The 25,475-nt window shown below is 38.2% G+C and overlaps 2 protein-coding genes across 2 annotated transcripts in view; both read right to left on the bottom strand.

Moving 5' to 3' along the window:
- Nucleotides 1-1,338, bottom strand: part of arb2a (ARB2 cotranscriptional regulator A) — a 181,395-nt gene extending 180,057 nt beyond the window's left edge. The window contains exon 1 of the mRNA XM_082170038.1: nucleotides 1,236-1,338. The gene's annotated coding sequence lies outside the window, so the exon portion shown is untranslated. The remainder of the gene's footprint in view (nucleotides 1-1,235) is intronic.
- Nucleotides 1,339-1,418: 80 nt separating this feature from the next.
- kiaa0825 (KIAA0825 ortholog) overlaps nucleotides 1,419-25,475 on the bottom strand; it is a 145,862-nt gene continuing 121,805 nt past the window's right edge. The window contains exon 20 of the mRNA XM_082169989.1: nucleotides 1,419-2,381. Within this exon, the coding sequence (XP_082026115.1) occupies nucleotides 2,285-2,381 (97 nt within the window). The 3' untranslated portion in view covers nucleotides 1,419-2,284. The remainder of the gene's footprint in view (nucleotides 2,382-25,475) is intronic.

Raw genomic sequence — 25,475 nt, 5'->3', positions numbered from 1 at the left:
AGGAACCGGCCAATACTGAGCCGCCGTTCTGACGTAGAACCCAGAAGCGCTGCACTGTGTTTACAACGTGAACAGCATCAGAGACTGACATGGAAGAGAAGAAATTGTTGCATTTTTGATTTTTTGCGCACAAGTATTCTCGTCGCTTCATAACATTAAGGTATAACAACTGTAGTCACATGGACTATTTTAACAATGTCTTTACTACCTTTCCGGGCCTTGAAAGTGGTAATCGAGTTGCAGTCTGCAGGGGGTCAAAAAGCTCTCAGATTTCATCAAAAATATGAAGGTCAAAATGAAGGTCTTACGGGTTTGGAACCACATGAGGGTGAGTAATTGAGAGATTTCATTTTTTGGTGAACTTTGATGAACCCTTAAAGGCTTACATAGTGTTAATACCATCAAAAAACATCTGCCTAACACACTGTTAATGCATTACTTTATAGAAATTATGATGTAGTCATGCAAACTTAAATCATTATTAAAATATTGCAACATCAGATTTATTGTAAATACAGCTACAGATAAGACAAACTTTAATAATTTACTATAAATAACTATAATAAAAAGTAGAAAACTACTTTTGTAATTACATACAAACATTTACATATCAAACATTGATTTAAATAATATAATATATTTAATACACAATTTTGATTTGTACAAATAATAATAATCTGACTATACACTGACTTTTTAAATAAACAATATATAAATGAGAGTGAATTTGTTGACTTGTTGAGCAATGCAGCTTCTAGAGTAATGCTAGTGTTATGATGTTAATGCTGAAATCTGCTCATGTGTGAGCAGTCAAATGTAAGTCATTGTATTTAATGTCGCCCTACTTTAATGACAGTTCACTTTGATCAGACGGTGCTGGCTGTGTGTTATGATGGTAACTAGCCTTAAGCTAACAGTTTGATTAAGGTCTATAACCAAGCGTGCTGCAGTGAGAGACTCACATACTCTTAAATTTCAGTGTCTGCATTCAGAGAAACAGAGTGAATGCAGCGATCTGCTGTTTCTGACATGATCGCAGCATGTAAACAGGCTAAAAGATTCGCTTCATGGACACCAGCCAATGTTTATAAAACAACCCATTCCACAAATGGGACAATAACTTCACGAAGCACAGATATCTAAACCAGCGATACTGATCACCCTGCTGAAGAGCTAAATGAAGACGCTGGGAGAGGTAAATATGTATTTGCATGCATGTCGCTCCGCTCACGTACCATAACAACAAGCACATGTGAGATTTCACACATCCTGCTTCCTCCTTCTGCCAAACAGGAAGAAACGCTTCCGTCTCCTCGGAAACGGAAGCGTTTTACACGCGTCTCAGCTGATTGGCGGGATTTAAACAGACAGCGCCGCTTTTCACACAGACACAGCAGATCTCTATTGTATATGCTATACAAACGTTTTCATCACAATAATAGGGAATTCGCTTCATATAGTAATCTTTTCTGTATTATCTGTATTAAATCGAGTTTAAATTTCCTGAAAGAAATTATACCTTGTCTTTGTGAATTAATAAAAAAAAATCACACGCAAATAGCCTAGTGTACATTTTATCACTGTAAATGAACTGCAGACTTTAAAACATACAAATAAAATAACAAACAAATACACAAATAAACTCCACATAAAGCTTTTTTTTTTCCTTTTTTTTTTATAACAATTGCTGACGTTTGCATGTCATTTGCACGTCAGTCAGTGACTTATCCATAATGCCTAATGATGTAAAAACAAAACAAAAGAAGCAAACTTTAGTCAAATATTCCAAATATTCAAAGACTACAATTCTTATTTCAGCATTAAAAATCACTACTGGACTCATTTCCTGGATTCAATAAGTTAAGAATCTCTTTCCAAAAATATTGTATGCATATGTTTCATGCGCTGTTTTATCTTTAGAGCACCTCGTGTAATTTTCCACAACAGTACAGGCTCTTCAAGTAAAGCAAAAAAAATATATATTTCCTCATAACTGTTATATTTTCATTTGTATAACCGATCAATGGAGTCCAATTTTCATTTGAGCATGCATTCAATACAGAGTAGAGTCATATTTCATCAAAAGCCTTGTGATTTATTACAGATCACAATGTTTTTATTTATTAATTTTTTATTCATTTACAAAGAATTGTAGTTTCACAACCACAGTACATCAGTGCTAACAAACTTTGCAGCAGCTGTTTTTAAAAACACAGAGTTTGCGTACACTTTTAACATTTCAATAAATTGGTCATTTGGTGCTCCTGTTATAGTCGCTGAGAGTTCATGTTTCATGGCTTTTGTTGAAATATGTTTTCTTTAACTGATCCACTAAAATCTTCTCTTCATCCTCTAGTGCTGCAGCGTCCTGCATCTCCCACCTGCAATTCACAAACAGAAAAGTGTGTTAGGCTAACTCTCAAAAACACAGGTAAAAAACAAATCTTCCTTGAGAATTCCACTTCACAGTAAATCTCTTGTGCTCGATAGAAAGTACACAAAGACTTAAACATAGCACCATTAAATTAGTACTGTACGCCAACGTCTGTTTACTGAATGGCTGATGCATACAGTATTGCACACAAAAACGCAAGAGTTGGATGAAATCACCAGTTCCAATTTGTTTATGCAACTTGTTGGGAGTCATGGTTTATGGGTTTCTTCATTCGTTTACCTGGAAATTAAAGTCTATAATACACTACACGACATACACAAATACACTTGCACACATTTTTGCCACGATTTGCAGTCTGGATGAGTCGACACTAGTTGCTGAAAGTCAGAAACAGTCTGCAGATTTTGGGCAATTAGAGTTGACAGATTTCATAGCAAAACGCATAGTGTATCATGGACACAGACAATATTAGCTTCAGCCTATGGTCGTGTGATATTTTGAGCTGATTTTAGAAAACCTGTTCTTTTCAAATGTGAAAAAAGTGCCGGGGGTGAAAACTTTTTGAATTTGAAGATCAAGGTAAATTGTACCTAATTTGTCTTCCGGGAAACATGTAAGTATCTTCAGTTGCTTCTGAAGGGCAGTACTAAATAAAAATGAAAATAAATATTTATACAAAAAATTCTTCATCCTGTTCAAAAGTGTTCACCCCCGGACTCTTAATGCTTTGTGTTTCCTTCTGGAGCATCAGTGAATGTTTGGACCTTTTTTTTTTTTTTGAGTTTGAGTCCCTCAATTGTCCTCAGTGTGAAAAGATGGATATCAAAATCATACAGTCACTGCTGGAAAGGGTTCAAAGGGTTCAAAGGGCTGCTGGAAAGGGTATGCAAAAGATGCTGGAAAACTGAAGAATTTTTGGGACCTAGAGGATTTTTCTGAAGAACATTGGTCAGTTTAACTGCTCAGGACAAACAAGGGACTCATGAACAACCATCACAAAGAAAAAAAAAAAAAAATTGGTTGTGGATAATCCAGGAAACGACTCACAGTATTAAGAATCAAGGGTTACGAATAAATTGTTTTGGTCTTGTGGACTATATAATATGTTACATCTTTCATGTAAAATATCTTATTTAGGACAGTAATAAATCAAAAATAACATGCATTTTGTATGATCCCTCTTATTTTGTTAAAATTATTCACATTTTCACAGATTCTGCAAGGGGTTCACAAACTTTCTAGCACCACTGTACACTCTTTGGTTTTACTCACTATGATGAATGATTAAGGGAATTTGACCTTTGTGTTTCCTCATATTTATACTCCTGTGAAAAAAAGTCATAGCTAGACAATTTCATGTTCCTAGTCACCATGGTCTGCTAAAAAGTGTAAATATTAATGGGAATATACTTCAGAGATATTTTACTCATAAAAAATTCTAGGGGTGCCAATAATTGTGGCTAACGTGTTTTAGAGAAAAACATTTATTTCACAATGTGATTTTCCTCCCACTTTCAATTCTCTTCAACGGAAGGTTAGATTTTTTTGAGAATTGTTTTTTTATGAAAGATCAAAAGCATAAACAATGTAGATTTATGTATTTCTATAACTTAATGCAGACATCAACATGTTCCCTAAGGCTATGGAGAGTTGTAAAAAAAAAACAGTCACCTAGCGCCGCAAACAAACAGCAGGCACCTTTTACAGTCCCTCTTATAGAACCAAAAGAACAAGCAATGTCATAACCGTAATTACAAGATGGCAAACCGTGACGTTCTACCCAGTGCTTTACGTCCTCAAACTCGGATTTATGGGTTTCTACTGTATGTTAACACTACCAACGGTGAAATAAATCTGCAGCAGTCAGGTGGTAAAAATCCGAGCTCTGTAAGTTAACGCCGTCTTGTGATGCTTTGCAGACTCTGCACTGGCTGTGAGGGTTAATGCCTTTTGGATTAGGCGTATATGGAGACGCTCTGAAGGGAGGGTGGGATCTTATGATTTTAAAGCTAGCTTGCTATTGCTAGCCTCTCCGAAATTACCTACCCTACCTTTAACCTGTGTCTGACAGAAGTGTCACCAGCTTTCATGTTTTTCAAAATAAAAGCCTTGCATCAAAAAAAACAACAAAAAAACATACAATTACGTTTGCTGTTGTTTCTTTGACTGCACACCCCGCAACCCGCTCAAAAATGGTTTTGGGACGCACATTTGTTGAGAAAAATTGGTCTACACACCTTTTAGCAACATTTATTTTTAGACTACACAAGGCAAGTTGCAACACATATTCTGCTCTTACAGTACATAATCGTACAGTAAGGTTAAAATGGTTTAACAGTGCGAAGTGAGAGGGTAAAAAAGAATAAGAGAAGATAATCTATACATTATCCAATCACAGCCATCATCTGTACACCGATGTTTACTCACCTCAAAGAGCATCTTTCAACATTACACAATTGTTTGAAACAAAGTGTGTGCGCATCCCTCCTTTTATCTTTCTCTGTGTTAGGGGACGGCACTTTTTCATATGATGATGTACGGTGTCCATATATTCAGTAGTGGCACAAAAGCCCATCAAAGGACTCGACCTGTGCGCATAAAGCATCTTGTGACATGGCCACATTGATTGAGCTTCCACCTCAGTCATTGTGAACGTGTCGCTATCAGACAGGCTCTTTTCTCCTCTATGGATGGCAGTGTCACTGTGGTAATTACAGTCTATATGGGGAGGATTTGTTTATGTAAATATGTGCGTTTGATGCATGGGGGCCTCTCGGGCATGTCTTCTATCAGACCGGCGTCTCTTTCCTCCTGTCAGAGTCACCTTAACAGAACCACTGGGCCTGAACCTGACAGCAACAGCTCGACAGATGAGTGTGTGTGGGTTTGCGCATTTATTTTCTGTCGTCTCTCACTTTCTTTTTCTCCTGCACTGGTGGCGTATAAGGATTGCGGTCCTCGAGCGAGGCCCCGGGGCACCAGCCTCTTCGGAGAACCAATTGTGAGATATCATGTCCAAATAACAAGAAATTACATTGCAAATACGAGAAATCAAGTCGCAATTATAAAAATGAACACACCGTGGGCGTACAACAGGCAACAATGTGCATGACATCAAATCTTCAATAAAGTGTTTAGAAGGAAATACTATTTGTAATTTTTCTTTCTTTATTTAGCAGTGTATGTTGATCTATATGAATTTTACATCTGCAGTTCCAGCATTTGTCTCATACCCCTTTTCCACCAGAATACGCTGATTTCACGCAGCCGTTATTTTGAAATCGAAAGCGAGGCTCCGGTGGGAAGAAAACCGGAAGTGTCGCCTTTAATCACAGGAGAGTCGTGAATGTGATGGCGTATTGTTGTGTTTAATGATGTTGTGTCAATTCTAAAAATGTACAAACATTTCTTTCATACTGTAGACTATATACAGTGAAATTCATTTATAAATAAAATAATTTTTTTATATATAATTCAGAATGTAAAAAACGAAGCAGGAATGAACTATATACATATCCTATATTGGATATTAACATCCAATAGTGTAAATCGCGGCAGCAGCTTCAGGTTGGTAATCCAAGGCATTGTTGTTTATCTTTACTTCCGGGGTTCTTCCCACCGGAGCCTCACTTTCGATTTCAAAATGGCGGCTGCGTGAAATCAGCGTATTGTTCACGTTCTGGAGCCAGAGCCTATTTTCGGACAGGCGAACTAGAACCTGTTACAAACCAGCCGCGTGTTTCCACGGACTTGAGGAATGAATGACGTAACGCTGCTACGTTCGAGACCAGCAAGTTTTTAGTTACAGAGTTGAACCGATTTTTTCCAGCCCTGAACCACCTTTTCTGCAGTGGAAATTTGCGGAACGGACACAGGCCGGGAACCCACACTGGAACCATGTTGGTGGAAAAGGGGCATCATCAAAAGCCAGAGACACTGACCCCATTGGCCCTCATTTGTAATCAATCCTTCATTGTAATCCATCCTCAAAATGTTTAAATGAAGTCATTTCACTAGGAATACATGTGAAGGTCTTCCCCATGCAGATTTGGCAATAGGTTCAAGGGTGTCACATGAATTCACCACATTGCTGCAGAAAGCTGCTTTGTTTGAAAGAAGTAATGCATCGAAACTAGAAATAAAGATTAAAGAAGTTTAACCGAAACCGAATTCATTCACTGTCTTGTTAACAGGAGATAAACCATTCTTAGTAAAGTTCTTCAGCAACAAGACGACTCTCGCTATTTCAACCGATCAAAATTTACATACTACTGCTATCATCATTTTTGGTCACCATGAACGAACGGTGAACGTGAGTTCACCAAGTACAACTTGATACTGGATCAACATCTTTGTTGATCCTGGAACAACATTCCATCCACCTGTTGTAACTTATCCACGTTTTTGCTACATGACTTGGATGCTGACGGTCAACACTAAGAAGCGATTTCAAATTTTCTGAATTTCTGAATTTTTTTCAACTTTTTTTTGTGGTTTTGACCGAATATTTCCAGGCGCAGAAATTTCGGTGCATCACTACTTGAAAGTGACTTATGTTTGAGCTGTGGTCCATATAGTTACACAACTGACAATAGTCAATGGACCTTTTTTTGTTGTGAAATTCCACCAAAATCCTGCTAATGTTACTGCACCAGACTGTGCAGGAAATATGTGCACAGTGCCGAAAGGAAAACAACACAGGAAAATGTCAAACGGCTTCAGTCTCTCATCTCTGGTCAGTCATTACTTCGGTGCTGCAAACAAATAACAAATAATGGAGAACACATGGAAAACACAATATTTACAAATGTCAGGGACGTGCCGAAATGAACAGGGAAGGCGAGGGTCTGGGAGGAAGAAGTGAAGACGCAAAAAGGTTTTTTCAATGTTTAATTTTCAAATAGGATTAAGCAGAATGACATTTAGCTGAAGGTTACTCGCCCTGTGCTTGCCGTCGTTGTCTTAGCTGATATTGATATTCAGGCGGTGGTCTGCAGCCTGTCAGTGGGACAAACATGCTTGATGAATGAGAACGCGAGCCACAGGGAAGTGTTAAGTGCAAATTTGAAACTAGGTCGAGGTTTTTTTTTTTTTTTGAGAGAGAGAATGTGTAGATACATGGTAAAATTACCTAGTAAACACCTCAATAACTTCCGTTTGTGTCCACTTATGGTGTTAAAAGCATATGTTTAACTACCTCCGTTTATCAATGTCAGTGTAGCATCTCTAACTTTTAAGCGTGCAGTATGGATGCATACCTGCAAAGAGCAGTAGAAAATCAAAATGTGTCAATAAAGTAACATTTCTCATTCAAGTCATCAATCATAAAGCGCAGGTGTAATACCGTCGAGCCTCGTCTCGGTGTTTCACTGTGTGACAAGACGTGGTAATAAGTCAAACCTGAGCCTCTTTTTCATAGTAGTGAATATCTAATGTGTCCTCACTGAGTTTCCAGTCTTTTAATGTTTCCTGACAAATACTAAGTGTCAGGCAGGTAATTCAGCCGGCTTCTCTATCTTAATAGGCTCGGTGTGATGTGGTCTTTCAGTCTTATTGTGCGGCTCATTTTTCATGCATTAATACCACACTTGCTGACTTGACTCTTCCTCTGCATAGAGAACAGTCTACACGCATTATGAGCCGTATATTTACAGATTCCATATAGTCCAGCAGAAATCGTCTGGCTGACACCCTCCTGCTAAGTTTGCCTCCATGTTGTGCTTGTTTGCTAATATCTGTATGCATTCTATGCATAGAGTTACCATTCACAAACTTCAACTAGAGTAAATATGTTTAACTGGTGAAGTAGGCTGCATATTTTGGGGTATGTAAAAAGAAAGAATGCCAGCATTGGGACATACTAGAATACGCATCATAGAAAAGCCCTTCAAGCATATACATTAAGCTAAATGCATTACTTTAAAATTAATCATTAGAGCCGTAAGATACATTTATTTAGCAAGGATGCATTAAATTGATCAAAAGTGACAGTAAGAACTTTTATAATGTTACAAAAGATTTCTATTTCAGATAAATGCTGTTCTTTTGAACTTATAATCATCAAATAATATTAAAAAAAGGTATCATGGTTGCTACAAAAGTACGAAGCGGCACAACTGTTTTCAACATTGATAAAAATAAGAAATGTAAATAATTTTTTCACAATATTACAGTTTTACTGCATTTTTGATCTAATAAATGCAGCCTTGGTGAGCATAAGAGACTTCTTTCAAAAACATTAAAAACTCGAATGATCCACACATTTTTGACCAGTAGTGTCCGTGCAGACTGATCCAAATATTCACATATAACAGTAATGCCCTGCTCCCTTCAGAGTGCTCACTTTAAGTGTTCTGTCCTCCAGACTTGGCAAATGTACTCTCTTTCAAATGGAATTTGCCACTACTTTATTTGCAGTGTAGACGGTCAAAATATGTTTAAATTGTGGTGGTGGGCCACTGATAACTTTGCAGGCTGGATTCGACTCTTAAATATGCTTGATCTAGGGTTTCCCTCAAGCAAATAAGCGTGGTTGGCACTGCGACGTGTACATTACCATTGTGTTTCACAGCCATGGGCCAGTTTTAACATTCAGACGGTGCCCATGAAAGTCATTTAATGTTGAAGCTATCTATCTTTACAGAAGGATCCGCACCAGTGGTCCCTCACAGGTCAAGCCTGAAGAACAAGCCGAGTAACAGTCTCTGGCACTTCTATACACTGTTCCTATCACATTAAAGTGCGGCCCACTCTGGGCTATCTTAACAACGAGCCTTGTACTGCATGAGCAGCCCCATTTAGGAGAAGAGAGAAGGGAGAAGAACAGCAGAGGCTATTAGATTAACTGTCAGCTAGCAGAGTGGTTTTCCTCTCCTCTACATGTTTTTCAGGCGAGCAGACTACCAGCACAGTCGCCGACAGGTACCCGTGTTTGTTTAAATGTGCGTCTGTCAAACAAAGAGCAATGTGACGCTCAACACGGGCGAAGAAATGGCGAGCTGACAAGTCGTGCTAATCAGAGGCTTTGCACATGCTTAGCACTTCAAGGATCCATCATAACCCAAACCTAAATATTTAAAGTGCTCAACTTTCTGAAAAGGTCAGGGCTTTCCATGCATGCCACGGAGGAAAGATGTTCTGAGGGGAGAGAGTGCTCAGAATAGGGACCGGTGGTTTTGGCCTTGCCCTGGGATGTGAGGAATTCAGTTCATTTCATGCTTATGGCTTTGCCCTTTGGAAATCACAGAGGTGCTCTGCGGAGAAAAGGTTGTTCAAATACCTACAGTTCGGAAAAGTACTGTTGAATATAGAAAAATGCTTGAGCCAGAGAGGTATGACTGCAATAATCCTGTTCTATCAAAACCATTTCTGATGTTATCTATATACTAGTGTACACCTTTTTATTATGAATAGAAATTAATGTTAATTTATAAATATAATATTGTTCATGTAAATTTATAGAACTTGAAGTATCAATATATGTAGACATTAACATAAATATTAGAAATTAAGATGAACAAATGCAGTAAAATAATTGCTCATTATTTCTTATTAGCTATTGCATTAAAATTCACGAATTGAACCTTCTTGTAAAGTGTTACCAAAAAGTCCATTAAACATTGACAATTATTAATATTATCACCAATAAGCAAATGATACATAGGTTTAATTATAAATTTTTTATACAAAATATACACACACACACACACACATATATATATATATATATATATATATATATATATATATATATATATATATATATATATATATATATATATATATATATATATATGTAAAGGCATAAAACACTACAGAAATGTGAATTGACTTTTTTTCTAGACGAGTGTTTGGTTTCTCGGTGGCTCATAACAACCATAATTCATTTTTTGATTACCTTGTGTCATTCTGATTTTAATTTCTGCTTTTAAAAGGATGAGGGAATGCTAAACATTTTCCCATGTTGGCATCATTCTAATTTAGCTTGCTTTTTATCAACTGACAGTTGAATTCGCACCAAAATATAATTTGGATGTATATTACGATTTTACCTGGACACTAATCTTTCAAACCTATGACCTAAACAACAACGATTGAGAAAGAATTTTATCCCAAAAATATATATATATGAAATAAAATAATGCATCAAAGAATATTCAATAAAATGAACATAACTCATCTCTAACTGGGCCTGTTGCCAGCACAATCTACCAACACCCACAGTGCAGCACATATTCCATCCGCGACTGTTTCTCTCCATCACCTCGCTCCAGGCCTTCTCATCCATCATCTCTCCTCCCCACCTTCTTCTTCCACTCTGATCTCCAGAGCGCAAACGCCACCACAGCAGCACTGGCGGACCAGCAGGCAGGCTAGACCCGGTACCTCAGGAGCGCGGGGGAGCGTGAAAGAGAAGCCAAGCGGCGGAGCAAGTGATCAAAGAACCGCAGACAGCTCTTCCAGCAGCTGCCCTTGAAATGGCGACCAGAAAGGTCTCACATGCGTGCCACTGTTTTAAACTCTCAATCCCCCCAACTCTGATTAGTCCTGAAACATCAGAGAACACGGTCAGGACCAATGTACCTGCTTTAGACACAAAACTGGCAGAGATCACTTCATTATACCATGCTGTGTATTGGAGGACAATTGAGCCATCACACTTTGTGGTTTAGCCGGCTTTGCAAAAGTGTAGCTGCAAAACGGGGGGCGCTTTTCACTGGCCACAATTTTGTCAACAACTGCCAAATAGATATTTGTATTATCATCTTGGCTGCTGTCGCTTTAAGACCTGTCGCACGGACCCATTATACTGTTTTAAATAGCCAATACTTGTCTTTAAGTGTGCGCACTTTGGGTGTGACCCCAAAATCTGTGGGAATGAGTAAAATTATGCTCAATACGTGCAATCCTTCGCCGAAATTCCATCACTGTAACACCAACAATATTTATCCAGAGGAAATGAAGTAACTGACACTGTACAAGTGAGCCGCAATGTCAACGGCAGGGAAAAATATATAAATAGTCCATTTCACTACTATCTACTATACTACAATGAAAAAAACACCACCAACAACAACAAAATCATAATCAGAGCAGAGGCTAGTACTACCATGCTAAAAAAAAAAAGATATATATATTATCATGGTACTGTACGATTACCAAATTCATGATTTATTCGTAAATGTTACCATTAAAGTAGTGGGCAAAAAATATGACAATAAACCACCATTTTCAATCTACTTTTTTGTAAGAGCAGCTACCGCTAAAAGTTTATAATCAAAGTTTCCATGGAGCTTAACTTCCATCATGAACTGCACAGAAGCGCGTTTGCTAACTGTTCACGTCCTTATTTTGAGCAAACAGAGCAGACAACAGTGCAGTCTTTATCAGACTGGCATTGCATTAATGAGAGCCAACCCCGTTCCAAGGCCTGGCAGACGATTTCCTGAGAGTGTATGCACTCTTGTTAAGAGGCCAACAGACATTGATCATGCATGGTCGCCCTCCAAGTGGCGAGTTCGTTCAAACACACCCAGTTCTTAACCTCCACTGCAGTTTGTCAAATAAAGCAGCAGCAGTACTCTGTTTGCCCTTGACTCTGTCTCTTGTCAAGAGTGCACTCTCCTTGTCTGGATGACACCTCTCACAGAAATAGCAGCCAGTGAGCTGGTGCTCAGGACCCCCATCACTTGAGCTAAATCATTAGCCCTCTTAGTCACAGCGTTGCTGGCTCGGCCCCTGACAAGTCTGAAGCTCCTCCGTCTGCTTTTTATTTCGCTACTTCGTGCTTGTACTCGCAGCGCCAATTAGAGGTAACTTACGCTAAGCTAAATTGTTAGTAAACAAGGTAAGCCATCGCATTCTGTGTTGTTGGGTGAACAGACAAGCGATGGTCTTCCTGTCATAACACTCACAAAAGCAGTAACAAGCAGAAGCACTAGACACCTGCTGATGGCTCCAGCGAGCCTCCGGGTCCCAGGGATCAAGCAGCTCCGTGGAGGCAATCAGTCTTCCCTGACAGGCCCTCGCTGCACCCCGAGAGCAGTATGACAGCTCTTATTTTACCACAGAGGGACCTGCCGACACACCGCCTCACCCTGTACTAGCAAACCCCCAGCGCCCGCAGCTCCCCAAAGCAACCCCAACCTCAGCAAGCCGCGGCCTTATAAATGAATGAACAAAGCTCCGTATTTATAAACACACACACACACATTCGCACACGCAACCCGAGTTGTTTCTCGACGCTCCCAGCTGAGCGCAGCAACAAAAAGAGATCCATCCTGATTTCACCTAGATACGCCTCTAAGATGTAGACTATCATTTATTCAACAGACTCCCTTTGTAAGCGATGCATATTTTAAGTGTAAAACACACCCAGACACGCGCGCACTTACACTCACAGGGGACGACCGCAGTCATGAGTGACGCTAGCAGTGCCGAAACATAAATATGTTGATACGGAGGAAACTTTTCTCAGGCTTTTTTTGGGGAGAAGTAATTCATCTTATTCCCCGTGTTTTTGAATTTGCATCGGGTTCAACCTTTACAGCATAATAACCGAAGAGGAAGAGAGAAATAACCAGCACTGTAGGAGCCCGAGCTGGATATAAAAGCGACTCAAGGCGCAATCGACGTTTGCATGATTCTGTTTTCTACTTCAACAACATTCCCGTAACTGCTCTCCACTCGGAGTGGCTGGCGGTCAGGGGAAGTCAGAGTACAGAGGCGTGGGTGGTGGTGGTCACCGTAATGACATGATTAGTTAATAGTCTTGGTGCTTGGGTGTTTCGCCCGTCAGGCCTGGAGTGAACTGATTACCCAGTAAATCCATTGATCTCCAATTCCCTTCCCAAACTCCCAGCGGGGCGCGGTGATCTCCGAGCAAAAAGCGAGTCTTTCAACTTCACGAAGGGGGGCTTAGTCAAATCTGATCACAGCTCCGGCGCTCTTACCATTTCAAACAGCTCATTTTTCCCCACGCTAATGGAACTTTTGGGGTGTTTGGGAGATAAATAAGTCAATCCTATTACCTCATTTAATATCAAATGCCACCTAATTATGGCTGTGTATGTTTTCAAACACTGCATAATTTATTGTTATGCTTGCCCCCTAATCTACAGATGCCTATCGGCCGGCAATTTCTTTTCCCCTATTATAATGAAATACTTGCCTCTACATCAGGTGACAGAGCCGTGCAATAGATAAGCAGTGAATGTATTTTAACTTTCACAGCACTCCACTCACCTTAAGGGGATTTGCATCAATGGCTTGGAAGCTTTCAAGGCTTTTTCAACAGACAAATGTCATTCTGGAGGATTTTAGGAGTGGAGATGCCTCTTTGTACCTGTCACATGATTTGCCAAGTTACTGTTATTTACATACTCTAAAAAGTTTGCTTTATATCCAAACTGAGCATAAAAGTGTATACATAAAAGGAAAACATATTACAGAACCCAAACTTTGGAATGTATTTTGTTATAACTTTGTTATAACAGTTAAGTTTTGTCAAAAAAAAAAAAAAAAAAAGATCACAAATAAAGAAGAAGCAAACACAACACATATATTAAAGAGTCAAATATGATGAATATCAGACATGAATACAAGTTTCGGCTAAACTATAGCACTGGTAAAGCCAGCCCAGGCTTACCAACTGGAAAACGCAAAATACGATGTACGTGTATCGCGCACGTTTCGAGACAGATTCAGAGTGAAATGTCCAGTGAGTGACGCTAAAAGCGTGTTTAGATTTTTCCGGAACAGATGAACGTGAATATGGCAACGTTTTATTACGTTGGAGTTTGTACGTATCACTGCAGTTCTGAGTTGAAATGTCCGGTGAGTGGAGCGAAAAACTCAATGCTCTATTTTAAAATAACATACACCTACACTAAACCCTAAACCTACTCGATAATGTTAACAAAAGCAAATGTGACATAAAAACGCAATTGTAACCATGCCATTTTAGCTTGTTTTTGAGCTCTTTTATTGTGACTCATCTTTCTCTGGATTCGTACCCGAGCTTTCCTCATCACAAGTACAATTCTGTACCAGCTGAGCTATTGAGCAAACTTAGTACGTTAGTAAAACCGCACACATGGAGCTGGTTAAGTGATGAAAATGCCTAAATATATTCGTTTACAAATCTTGCACTATGGTAAAAAGTCTTTTGAGGTCATAACATAATTGTGCAAGGAGCCGCGTGAAAACAAGTCTTTATTAATTCATAATCTGCCCCTGTAATTATAATTGTGTGTGAAAACGAATAAAAGTGCTTGCTGTTTTACTGCCTCTAGTGTTCATTTCTGTTGGAAACTGCAGTGATATGTACGTATTGGCAGCTACGTATTTTGCGTTTTGCAAAAAGGTTGCCACAGGTACGTTTTTCCAATGTGCCTGTGTTGCAGCGTAAAGCAGCTATGGATGAGAGCGAAATTAACACATCATCTCAAATTGAACTTGAATGAACAAGGTTGCCAGCATGGCTGGTCTTGCCACAGAGTAAAGGTGTGAAAACCCTGAGGGTAGAGGCCACTAATGAGTGAATACGACCACTGCTTAATAACATTCCTCAGGGGTCACAATGGCAGCACTGAAACCTTCATTAATAATACAGCCACACAGAAGGGACTGAACCCAGATCAGTCTAATTGGACCAGTGAGAAAATAAAACGACCGCATAGATCTGACACTAATTCATTAGAAACATATTCTTGTTCTTTACTTGGCATAGGGTTGCCCTTAAACAGTGTAGATAAAAATGAATTAAGATTATTACATTCAGTATATAAAAGCAGCCTACTAGGAATTAATTAGCACTTATTAGGCAATTTCTTAATCGTATGGCCACAGCCAATGGGGAAATATTACACTAATGTTAGTTAGTTAGCCAGTGCCAATAGCCACTATGTTGTCTCATTGGCCGAACTCTCAGAGGTCCACCGTTTATCAAAGCACACAAGAAAGAACAAGTGCAGAACTTAACCGTTATATATCATTTTAATAAAATACTTTATTTATGTGGTATAGTCTTTCCTAATAAAAATAGCTGTCACCCCATCATGCCTAACAGGCTATATACAGTATGAGACTTCATACTGCGAGAGAGTTTGGGTCGTGTTCAGTCGTTTTCATTAATGAGTGCTGATGAATGAGCCAGATGGTTTCTGCATACCTAAACAGGTGCCTACCTCTGACGCTCACAACGCACATGCTGGAAAATAAATGGATGGAGGAGAAGCGATTGAGCAGCAAAGAAAGAAAGATGTAAACACTGAGCTGACAGGAGGAGCTCGCCGCTTGGAGACTCGGAATATTTGCCTGTATAATGGGATCCTGTTTAAGAGCTAATTCAGTCATAAATGAACATTTTGTCTACAAAATTTCCCCTATTGTTGCAGATAATAAAAGAAGGAGCATGAAGAAAAAGAAAAAAAACATATATAATGGCCCCTTTTCCTAAAATATAAAGTCAGGAATATATTATAATGTATACAGACCCATTTATGTCATGTGTAGAAAGGACATTTCCAGAGTATTATCTGGAAAAAATACAGTTCCACTTTATTTTGATATTTCACTTTAGACATTCTACTACTATAAGTAACTTTGCAACTACATGTCAACTAACATTAATCCTTAGGGATAGGGGTAGGGTTAAGTTGACATGTTTCTCGTCAGTGGATCATATGTTTGATGGGGACCACCATAATAAAGTGTTAGCAGATATTAAGCAGACAGTCTGCTAATACTCTAATGACAGCTACATGTAGTTGCAAAGTTACTTGTAGTTAGACGTATTTTAAATATTCATATGTAATCAGTGAACAACAATTTATTTAATTTATACATATTTTAAATAAATATAAAGGTTACACTTTATTTTAAGGTGTCTGTGTTACAGTGTAATAATTCATTTAAGTGCTGAGTAATAATAATTAACTACATGTACTTACTATAATTACTGTACTTCCTCCATGTACTTACTACATGTAATTACTATAGTACTTACTACATGTACATCCTAAGGGTTAGGATGAAGGTTTGGTTTAGGGTTAGTTGCATGTAATTATGCAACTAATTTATAGTTATTGTGTTAATTTATAGTTATTACTATAGTAACTACATGTAACACGTGTAAAAAGGACATTGTAAAATAAAATCTTACCAATAAATATATATATATTGCAAACATTTTGCAAGTAATATGTCAGTAATTTATCTAGGTTGTAGTACAGTTCAATGAAAATGTTGTCATTTAAATATAATGACTAATTTTAAAAACCACTGGACTTTTTATTTTTGTGAGTTTGACACTATAAATCAGGTTACACTTTATTTAAATAATTCCCTGCCAAACACTGAATTTTCCGATATTTGTGAGAAAAACGCTTCTCCGCCAAACACAGACTTTTCGTGGTTTCCGTGTTTTCACTGATATATGCTAGGGGGCGCTATGACACATCTTCTGAAAGAGTACTGAATCTCCTGATCAAAGCACAGGAGAAGAAGATGCAGAAACAAGCGATCTCATATGTAATCATATGCATATGTAAAATAAAGCAATCATCAACATTAAACAGCACGTAAATAAAAACTGTTACTGAATGAAATGTCGACCCAGGATGAGCTACAGGACTGTACAAGCATTAGGGGTGTTGGAATCTTCTCAGCTTTTTGCTCAAAATTTTTTTAAGCAGAGGTTTATATATATTGCATGTTCAGATATTCATACAACAAAATATTGTGGGGGCCATGACATTTTTGTGAAAATGATCACAATCCCTGGCGGAGGCTGGCAACTTAAAAACAACAACAACAACAACCACAACAAAAAAACCCTGGCGGGGAAAGAGTTAAGTGTTAAAGTGTAATTAATTATACATTTAGGTATTGAATAATATTAACTAACTACATTCACTTACGATAGGGGTAGGGTTGGGTTTGGTTTAAGGTTAGTTGCATGCATTTATGCATAATTTATAGTAATAAGAACACTGTAAAAAGTGTTACCATAAATCACCATCTACTTTCTGACAAGCCTTCTCACTCGTAACACGTAAAACTGCTCCGAAAGTAGTCATGAATTTTAGGACTCTTCAGAATGCTTGGTCAGTGTGATGTAGGTCACTTGTTCATTCCTAAATCTTTACTAAACTCATGACGGATGGAGTGAGGCAGTGTGCGGTATCTGTGGAGATGTGTGTGTTCGTTCTACACTGTCTGCAGCTTAGGTAATCATTCCATTAAGCATATGTTGCGTGAACTAGTCTCCCTCATACGGGTTGCATTCCCTCAGGAAAGCATTACAGTATTGCTATCGAGTCTCCCAAATGTCAAAGCAATACTAATCTGGATATGCTCAATGAAAGCATGCCACAAACTTCCCCTATTGTTGCAGATAATAAAACAAGGAGCATGGCCATGGGGGCCGATTTAAAAAGCGGCCCCACGTTTTTGTGTAGACGCTTTTGATTTCACCCACTTTCTGCTTTAATTTGATTTGCTCGGGATCTGAATGGAATAGATGTAAAGCCACCTGAGGCATGGGATTAGCCAGACAGCAGTGCTGTTCCCGATGCACACACCTATTTAGCTATGTGCTGTTTCTTTAACCCTAATGGTGTGTGGTAATGGCAGTATGAAACATAGTAATGTAGGGGTTATACAAAATTATACCATGGTCTGTCTGAATAGTCTTTTCTGATTGGCTGGATGGTGTGCTTTAACACAGTTTAATGAACAGGTAGTTCCAAGTCAAGTATAATAATGCGCTTATTTCCCTGAAGCGCGCACACACACACATAACTCACACAGAGATCAGAGATTGTGCTGCACAAACACAGAAACATTTAGGAGAACAGAAACTTGTTGTTAACGCAGCCCTGTGACTTTTATAAATATATTAGCTAAGCCTCTGAAACGCTACATTATATTACTCAGCAAGGAGGTGGAAACATGACTGTTTTTGAAGTAATTTAACTCACAGCTTCATTGCTATAGAGAGACGCTGCAACAGATGCAGGTAATTCACAAGCATCTCTCTCTCTCTCTCTCTCTCTCTCTCTCTCTCTCTCTCTCTCTCTCTCTCTCTCTCTCTCTCTCTCCTCTCTGAGCATTTACGAAAATTCAGCATGAACAGAACTAAACCGAACAACTAGTTGTTAATGGCGTATTTAAACATGCATTAGAGATGTGTCTCTTTTATATGTACAAGAAAACCAGATGGAAAGAGATATGAGCATTGACTCATTTGTGGTGCCAGATCTTGCTAGAAAAAAAAGAAAAAAAAGGAAACAAAAACAGGCCCATAATAAACCGAAAAAATATCCAAAGCTTTTTATTTAACGCAAAACCCGCACCTTCCCACTTAATAACTCCATAAACTTGATTGATTTGTGAGCCAAGATCAAACAAAGGCCTCAAACCAATAAGTGTATTATAAGTCTTTGGTGGCTGTAATATCAATTTGGTCGAAAATAACACATACCAAACATACCCAGTAAATCATCACAACTTTGGGAGTGAGTTTTCTGTAAACACATGGAATGCAAATTTAGGGGATCACTCCTGTTTTTAAATGTGGTTGCCACTCCAGAAACTTTACAGTGTACGTGGCCTATTTTGAAAACAAGTAGTCTCATTTCTGTATCACACCTGATTTGTTGGTCGTCAATTCAAAATGTGAATGACACGAGTCACGACCATATAAACGTACACGTTGCATCTCCTCTTCAAATAAGTAAAGCTGTATACTTTCTTCTAAATCTGAGTTGCTCTCACTCTCTTTCAGGTTGGTGTTGGTGGCAGGTGATTTGTCAGGACGCTTGTGTTGATTAATCTGCCGCTGGAACCCGTATATTGGGTTGCAGCGCTGTCAGCTGGAAGGGGGAGAACCAGGAGTGGTTTGGCTGAGGCAGACCACCACCCAGGTGGCTACATTGGAGCTAAATGAGCTGTGCAGAGTTTCATATATGCACACACACACATGCTCCTGTTCATCCCGCATGATTTGGCATGGCATATCAACGAACAATAAGTTATGGCCGCTTTGGCCTGTCAGCGTTTCAGTCGTCAACTCTGTGTCACCTCCATCCAAACAGAGACAAAGTAACAGGAGCCAGCCTGTACATATTGTCATGACAGTGGGGTACAACCCAACTATAGCTTCCCTAAGGGGGAAAAGAACTGTTAAGCTCTAAAAAAAAACTGTATTAAAAAAAAAGGTACCCTAGAAGGTTCTTTATATGTGACTGACAGAAGCCCTTAAGGTTCTACAGTATATAGAACCTATTCAGACGTTGCTCTTGCATAGCTCATTTCATAATACAGTATCCCCAATTGAGAATATATAATAAAATGGGTGACTGTTGACATACAGTAAGAGTCTAGAGCAGTACCTTAATTAAGATCACATTTATTTTAGATGATTCTCATAAAATTAGTGTAACGGTATAAAATGAATGTGGAGAGTGTTGATTGCAAACTTATCTTGGAAAATCTGAGCACAGTTTGATGTATTGTTATGGTCACTTCTGAAACTCTGAGACATGTCGGAATAATATATTGATTTAAAAAATAAATAAAGACATATACATATTGTAAAGATGTAATTCTTTACAAAAAGGTTTAATTTGTTAGCATTACTTAAATACTAAATAAATACTAAATAATAAATACTATATAGTAAAGGGATAGTTCACCCAAAAATCAAAACCACCCTCAAGTTGTTCCAAACCTTTATGAGTTTCTTTCTTCTGTCGAACACAAAAATATATATTTTAAAGAATGTTTGGCAAACAGTTGACGATAGCCATTGACTTCCATAGGGGAGAAAAAGAAAAAGAAAATACTATGGAAGTCAATGGCCACCGTCAACTGATTAACAACATTCTTTAAAATATCTTATTTTGTGTTCACCAGAAGAAATAAACTCACACAGGTTTGGAACAACATGAGGGTGAGTAAATGATGACAGATTTTTCATGTTTGGGTGAACTATCCCTTTAAGTAAACTAGCAATGGAAAATACTTCTAGCATTTAACAATCTTAGTTTATGTTCATTTCTACATTTAATAATCTTTTTTTTTATATATACATTTTTAAGATGCCACAGTCTTTTGCAGGAATCACTGCATCACACAATACCAGAAGTAAATGCATGAAATTAAATAACTGTACAAATAATTACTGTAGCGTTTTAAGTAATCAACTTCAGCAATGCAAGTTAGCGAACTTGAGGCTGTTCCAATTTTTTTTTTTTACTGAAAGAAATATAATATAAACAAACCTGCAGTAAATTCACAAGTGCATATTATATAAAATATTAAACAGACATTAGCTTTTTAATTAATAAACTGTTCATTTTAAAGCAAAAAACAATATGGCAGTTTTGCCAGTTGAGTATGAGTCATTAACAAACAACCTGAGCACGTCCCACCATGAAACAAGTGCATTGAAAAGGCCTTTTAGAATATCAATTGACTATAAATCTCACTGGACCAAGGATAGTACATTTTCTCTGCCTGCCCAATCTCATCTATTTAGTCTAATTACAAACACTACAGCACTCATAAAAGTCTGAGAGGCTGTAAATCCTCACAGCTCATACTCACAAACCTTTAAGAAAGAAAGAAAGAAAGAAAGAAAGAAAGAAAGAAAGAAAGAAAGAAAGAAAGAAAGAAAGAAAGAAAGAAAGAAAGAAAGAAAGAAAGAAAGAAAGAAAGAAAGAAAGAAAGAAAGAAAGAAAGAATCTGAAAACCATCTATGCAATTTTGTTTCACTAAACAAAACAAACACTCTCAGTGTTTTGGACCCCATTGACTTTCATTTTGTGAACAAAAACAGAACAATGAACAATGTTCCACAGAATAAAGCAAGCCATACAGGCTTTTAAGGACATGAGGGTGAGAAAATGATGACAGTTCTGTTGTTTAGATATTTTAAATGGAAAACCACAAAGAAGATGATAAAGAATAAGACTTATGCAGTGATGAAAGAAAGAAATCCCAAGGAAAAACAAAACAAAACAAGAGTAAGATTGATGATCAGTAATTGACTGACCCTCCTTTCACTCAACGAGCCCCTCCTGCCGGTCCACAGGTGAGGCAGACAAGCAGAATGTTTAACCTTTCCTTTGTTCCGCCACGATGCCTGTGAAAGAAAGTCTCCTGTGGCTTCACTTTCACTGCAGCCTCTGCTCCACGCCACACGGCTCAACTCAAACCAAAAGTCTCAGTCACACTGCATGCTTGACGTAGCAAAACAGACCAACCATGAAATAAAGGAAGACCCTGTGATTAATCCACCTGCCTTAATTCAACGCCCTCATCCCATCCTACAACCCACACAAATGAAAAACAAAAGTCTATAGTTAAACAAACATGTTCTTTGTATGGCAGAAAGCACACCTGCTAGTACTCCATCACTCTGGGACTCTAGGACAATTTGAACTTCGATTAAGGTTACAGGAAGATATTAAGGCCTAAGATATGAGTTGATTATTGTTGCGCAAGTTCCTATGAATTAATTGTAGAGTTCAAAACCAAAAAGCTTTCATGATGAAGACCAGAACAAGACATTAACACTAATGGAATTCCCCCCAGTTTCTCCAAAAATAAACTTTGGAAAGGTACATTAAAGCAGTGTTTGTAACCAAAAACAGCTGTCTCACACTACCCATTCAGTCAGTCACGGACTGTGCTTTTGTACGAAAGCTGAAAGGAACAACTTCGGAAAGAACATCACTATTATTATTGTTCACTATCATTAATCCATAACTCTTAAGCATTCTTCTTCATTTTATAGGAGAAGGAGAAGATTTCAAAGGAGAAGTGACTACGAAGTGACTTTATGAAGATTTTGCTTGAGATACAATAGAAGTGGTGAAAGATCCTTTACACGTTACATTAAGGGAGGGTTCCAATCTGGATTTATGGACCAGGACCGGAATATTGCAGAGATTTAGCAAATACTTTGCAACCACGCAGAACACCTATTTTCTCTATTTTCTTGTTGTGTCATGCTGCTTGCGTCTGGTGTAGACACGATCTGCGTCCGAAAGCACATACTATATAGTAGGTACTACATTTGGTTTGAAACTTACTTCGCGACCATTAAAAAAGTATGTTCTATAATATATAGTATCAATGTGTGTATGAATGAAATTCGGATGTAGCGGTGAGCGAGGCACAACCTAACGCGGGGCTAGCTGTAACACACTTGTTTTAAATACTTCCACAAATGCTAGCATGACGAAACTTTGTGTATTTTCTAGTTGCCATATCAACACTATATAGATAAAGAATTGCGCCAAAATTCAGAAATCTTTGGAAGATATCACTGAACATTTATTTAACCATAGCATGTTAATTTTTCATCTGTTTTATTTTATTTTTTTATTAGGCAAATCTGATATTATTTTAATCTCCAATATGTTATTTAACAGTTGATATGGTTCTTTAATGCTTCGCTAACTAGCAGAAGACACTAGCTGGGTTTATATCTCAGTTGCGCAGGTGGGGCATGTTGTAGCACTGCGTTACAATGAGCCCCTATTAGAACTATGCTATTCTATTCTATACTTTTATGAATTCTATAGAGAAACCATGAGAAGAAGATGAATAAAGACTCAGAAATTATTAATTATTATTATGTTTGAACTATGCTATATAGCCAGCCCGTTCTCATCCCAAGGCGTCATATATTGACGCTTTTGACATTTCGTCTACATCGAACGCACATGGCACCCTTTAGCGTCAATATGAGACGCAGATAGAAATGGGCCAGAAGGCGCCTCCTAGCGGTCTAATCCTATCCCTACACTACACCTAAACCTACCCATAACCGAACAAAGCTCTGTGCGTCTCATATTGACGCTAAAGGGTGCCATGTGCGTTCGATGTAGACGAAATGTCAAAAGCGTCAGTATTATGACGCCCAAGGATGAGAATGCGTTGATATAGCTGTGATTTGCGGTGTGTTTGTTGTCAAACAAAAAAAATATATATTTTTTTAATTATTAAGAAATTATTTTATATGAAAAACTTCATAATTGTATTTTATTGAGAAAAATATCTTAGTTTGTCTTGTATACTTTTTTAATTAGATCAGATAACATTTTAAGCTGTCATATGGTCATGTTACAATGGACCCCACCTATGGGGCATGTTGTCACATTTCACTTACATTCTTTCGGGGTAAATCAAGAAAAAAGTATACACTGTATCAATGAAACAAAACCACATAATTGTACTAGACGTGTGAAATTAATGCGGGGAAAAATAAATACTCTGAACCCAAAGTAGAACCCAAAGAAACAGAGAAAGTCAAAAAGCGTTAGGTTGTGTCCCGCTCTCCTCTACTACATTCGCCATATTGTCATTGTCATGTGACCTATGGCGTCAGTTGCATTGCTTCACTTCCATTCACAAATCCTCTCATGTGGCCTCATGGGATAGTAATGTGTGCATTGAAAGCACAGTTCACAATCTCGCTGGAAGTAATAGGTCATCCAGGTACTTTTCACCTACTGTTTTATGAATACTATGAATTCGAACATACTCCGCTCACATACTGTTTTTCGCCTACTACGTAGTATGCAATTAGGCATATTTGGTGTTAGTCAACTCCTAGCAATTCCCAAACAACCACCCTGAACACCTTAGTCAACACCTAGCAGCAACCTAACAGCACTTAAGCAACCACTGAGTAACATCCACCCAGAACACCTTAGTCTACGGGCTGCTGTAAGTAAGATGTCTGCCATGTTGGAACAGTCAAAGCCGGTCTGTGTACACTCGTGTGTACACACAAACTAACTCACTAATGGAAGGTTTTCCCAGTTCTTGGGAATTTAAATCTCTATGATTTTTACAACCAGAGGCTATGCAATGTTGTGGCATCTTGGAAAACCCATTGATTTTTAGTGACAATGGCATCTGAAATGTTGACCATTCCAAGATGGCAGACAAGTTGACGTGTCAGGAGTGGCCGATTGTGGCATCTACATACACATATATATGAGAGCAACACTCTACTAACCATCCAGAACATTATACATTTTGGCATTTCATAGGCCGAAAAGTAGACATCTATCCTACCTTCCAAAAACTGGCCAGATTGAGGCCACTTAATAGACTGGATATTTTGCCTTTCTACTGTACCTCCAGATGTGGCTTGAAAAGGCAGCAAGGTTTCGGACACAGCAAAAAATGACAGTGACTATCTCATACTTAAGTAGCACACTAGAGGAACAAAATGCAGCTAACCATTCTTTTACAGTCAAATAATTCCACACACATTGTTTATATGAAGCCGCCGTCGAGTTAAACCATACTTAGTTAAAATGCTTACTTTGGATTTCAATGAAGAAAAGAGGTATTGTGAAAATCTACCAGTTTTCAATAAAGCTTGTTTATTTAAGTAAAGAGATTAGCAGACAGTAAGCTCAAGGGGTATAAGCCGCTTTCAATGTAAGCAGAAAATGCATTCATTATCCCCAGAGTCATTGCTTTAATAACACAATATGTGAATAAACGAACCCTTTATGATAAGAAAAAAGAAAGAAAGAAAACAAAGATTGTGTCGGTAAGCAAACAGCTCTTTGGTAAAGGCACATCAGACTGTTTCAATCGCTCAACATTTGTAATGTTTGATTACGTTTTAATGCTCTTGAAATATTACACATTCAAAACGCTAAGAATGGCACCAAATACGACTGTCTTTGATGTGTTTATAAATATTACATTTATTAGATAACTAGCCGTTTTACAAAGTAAAATGATGCTTGTTTCTAAGGATCTTTTCTCGTCAGGTTTTGAGAACATTCCAATCCTCTTCAAAGCGACTCTAGCGCGATGACTGTCTTAGTCACCTATTGTAAACAAAGCGCTGTGATAAAGAGAATGGGAGAGCGAATGTAATTGTGGGAAAGCGTTGAGCGGAAGGCTTTGTGCTGATACTGTAGGAGCTTTCTGCCCTGTAGCCTGTGCAGCAGCCATGAAAGAAATGAAGCATTGAAGTTTGCCTTTCATCCGGCATAAAAAGCCACACAATTGACTGAGTCACATCCCAAGCAGCTAG

The sequence above is a fragment of the Leuciscus leuciscus genome, assembly GCF_965113295.1.
Source record: "Leuciscus leuciscus genome assembly, chromosome: 5".
In the NCBI taxonomy this organism is placed as follows: domain Eukaryota; kingdom Metazoa; phylum Chordata; class Actinopteri; order Cypriniformes; family Leuciscidae; genus Leuciscus; species Leuciscus leuciscus.
This window is presented reverse-complemented; position numbering and strand designations above follow the sequence as displayed.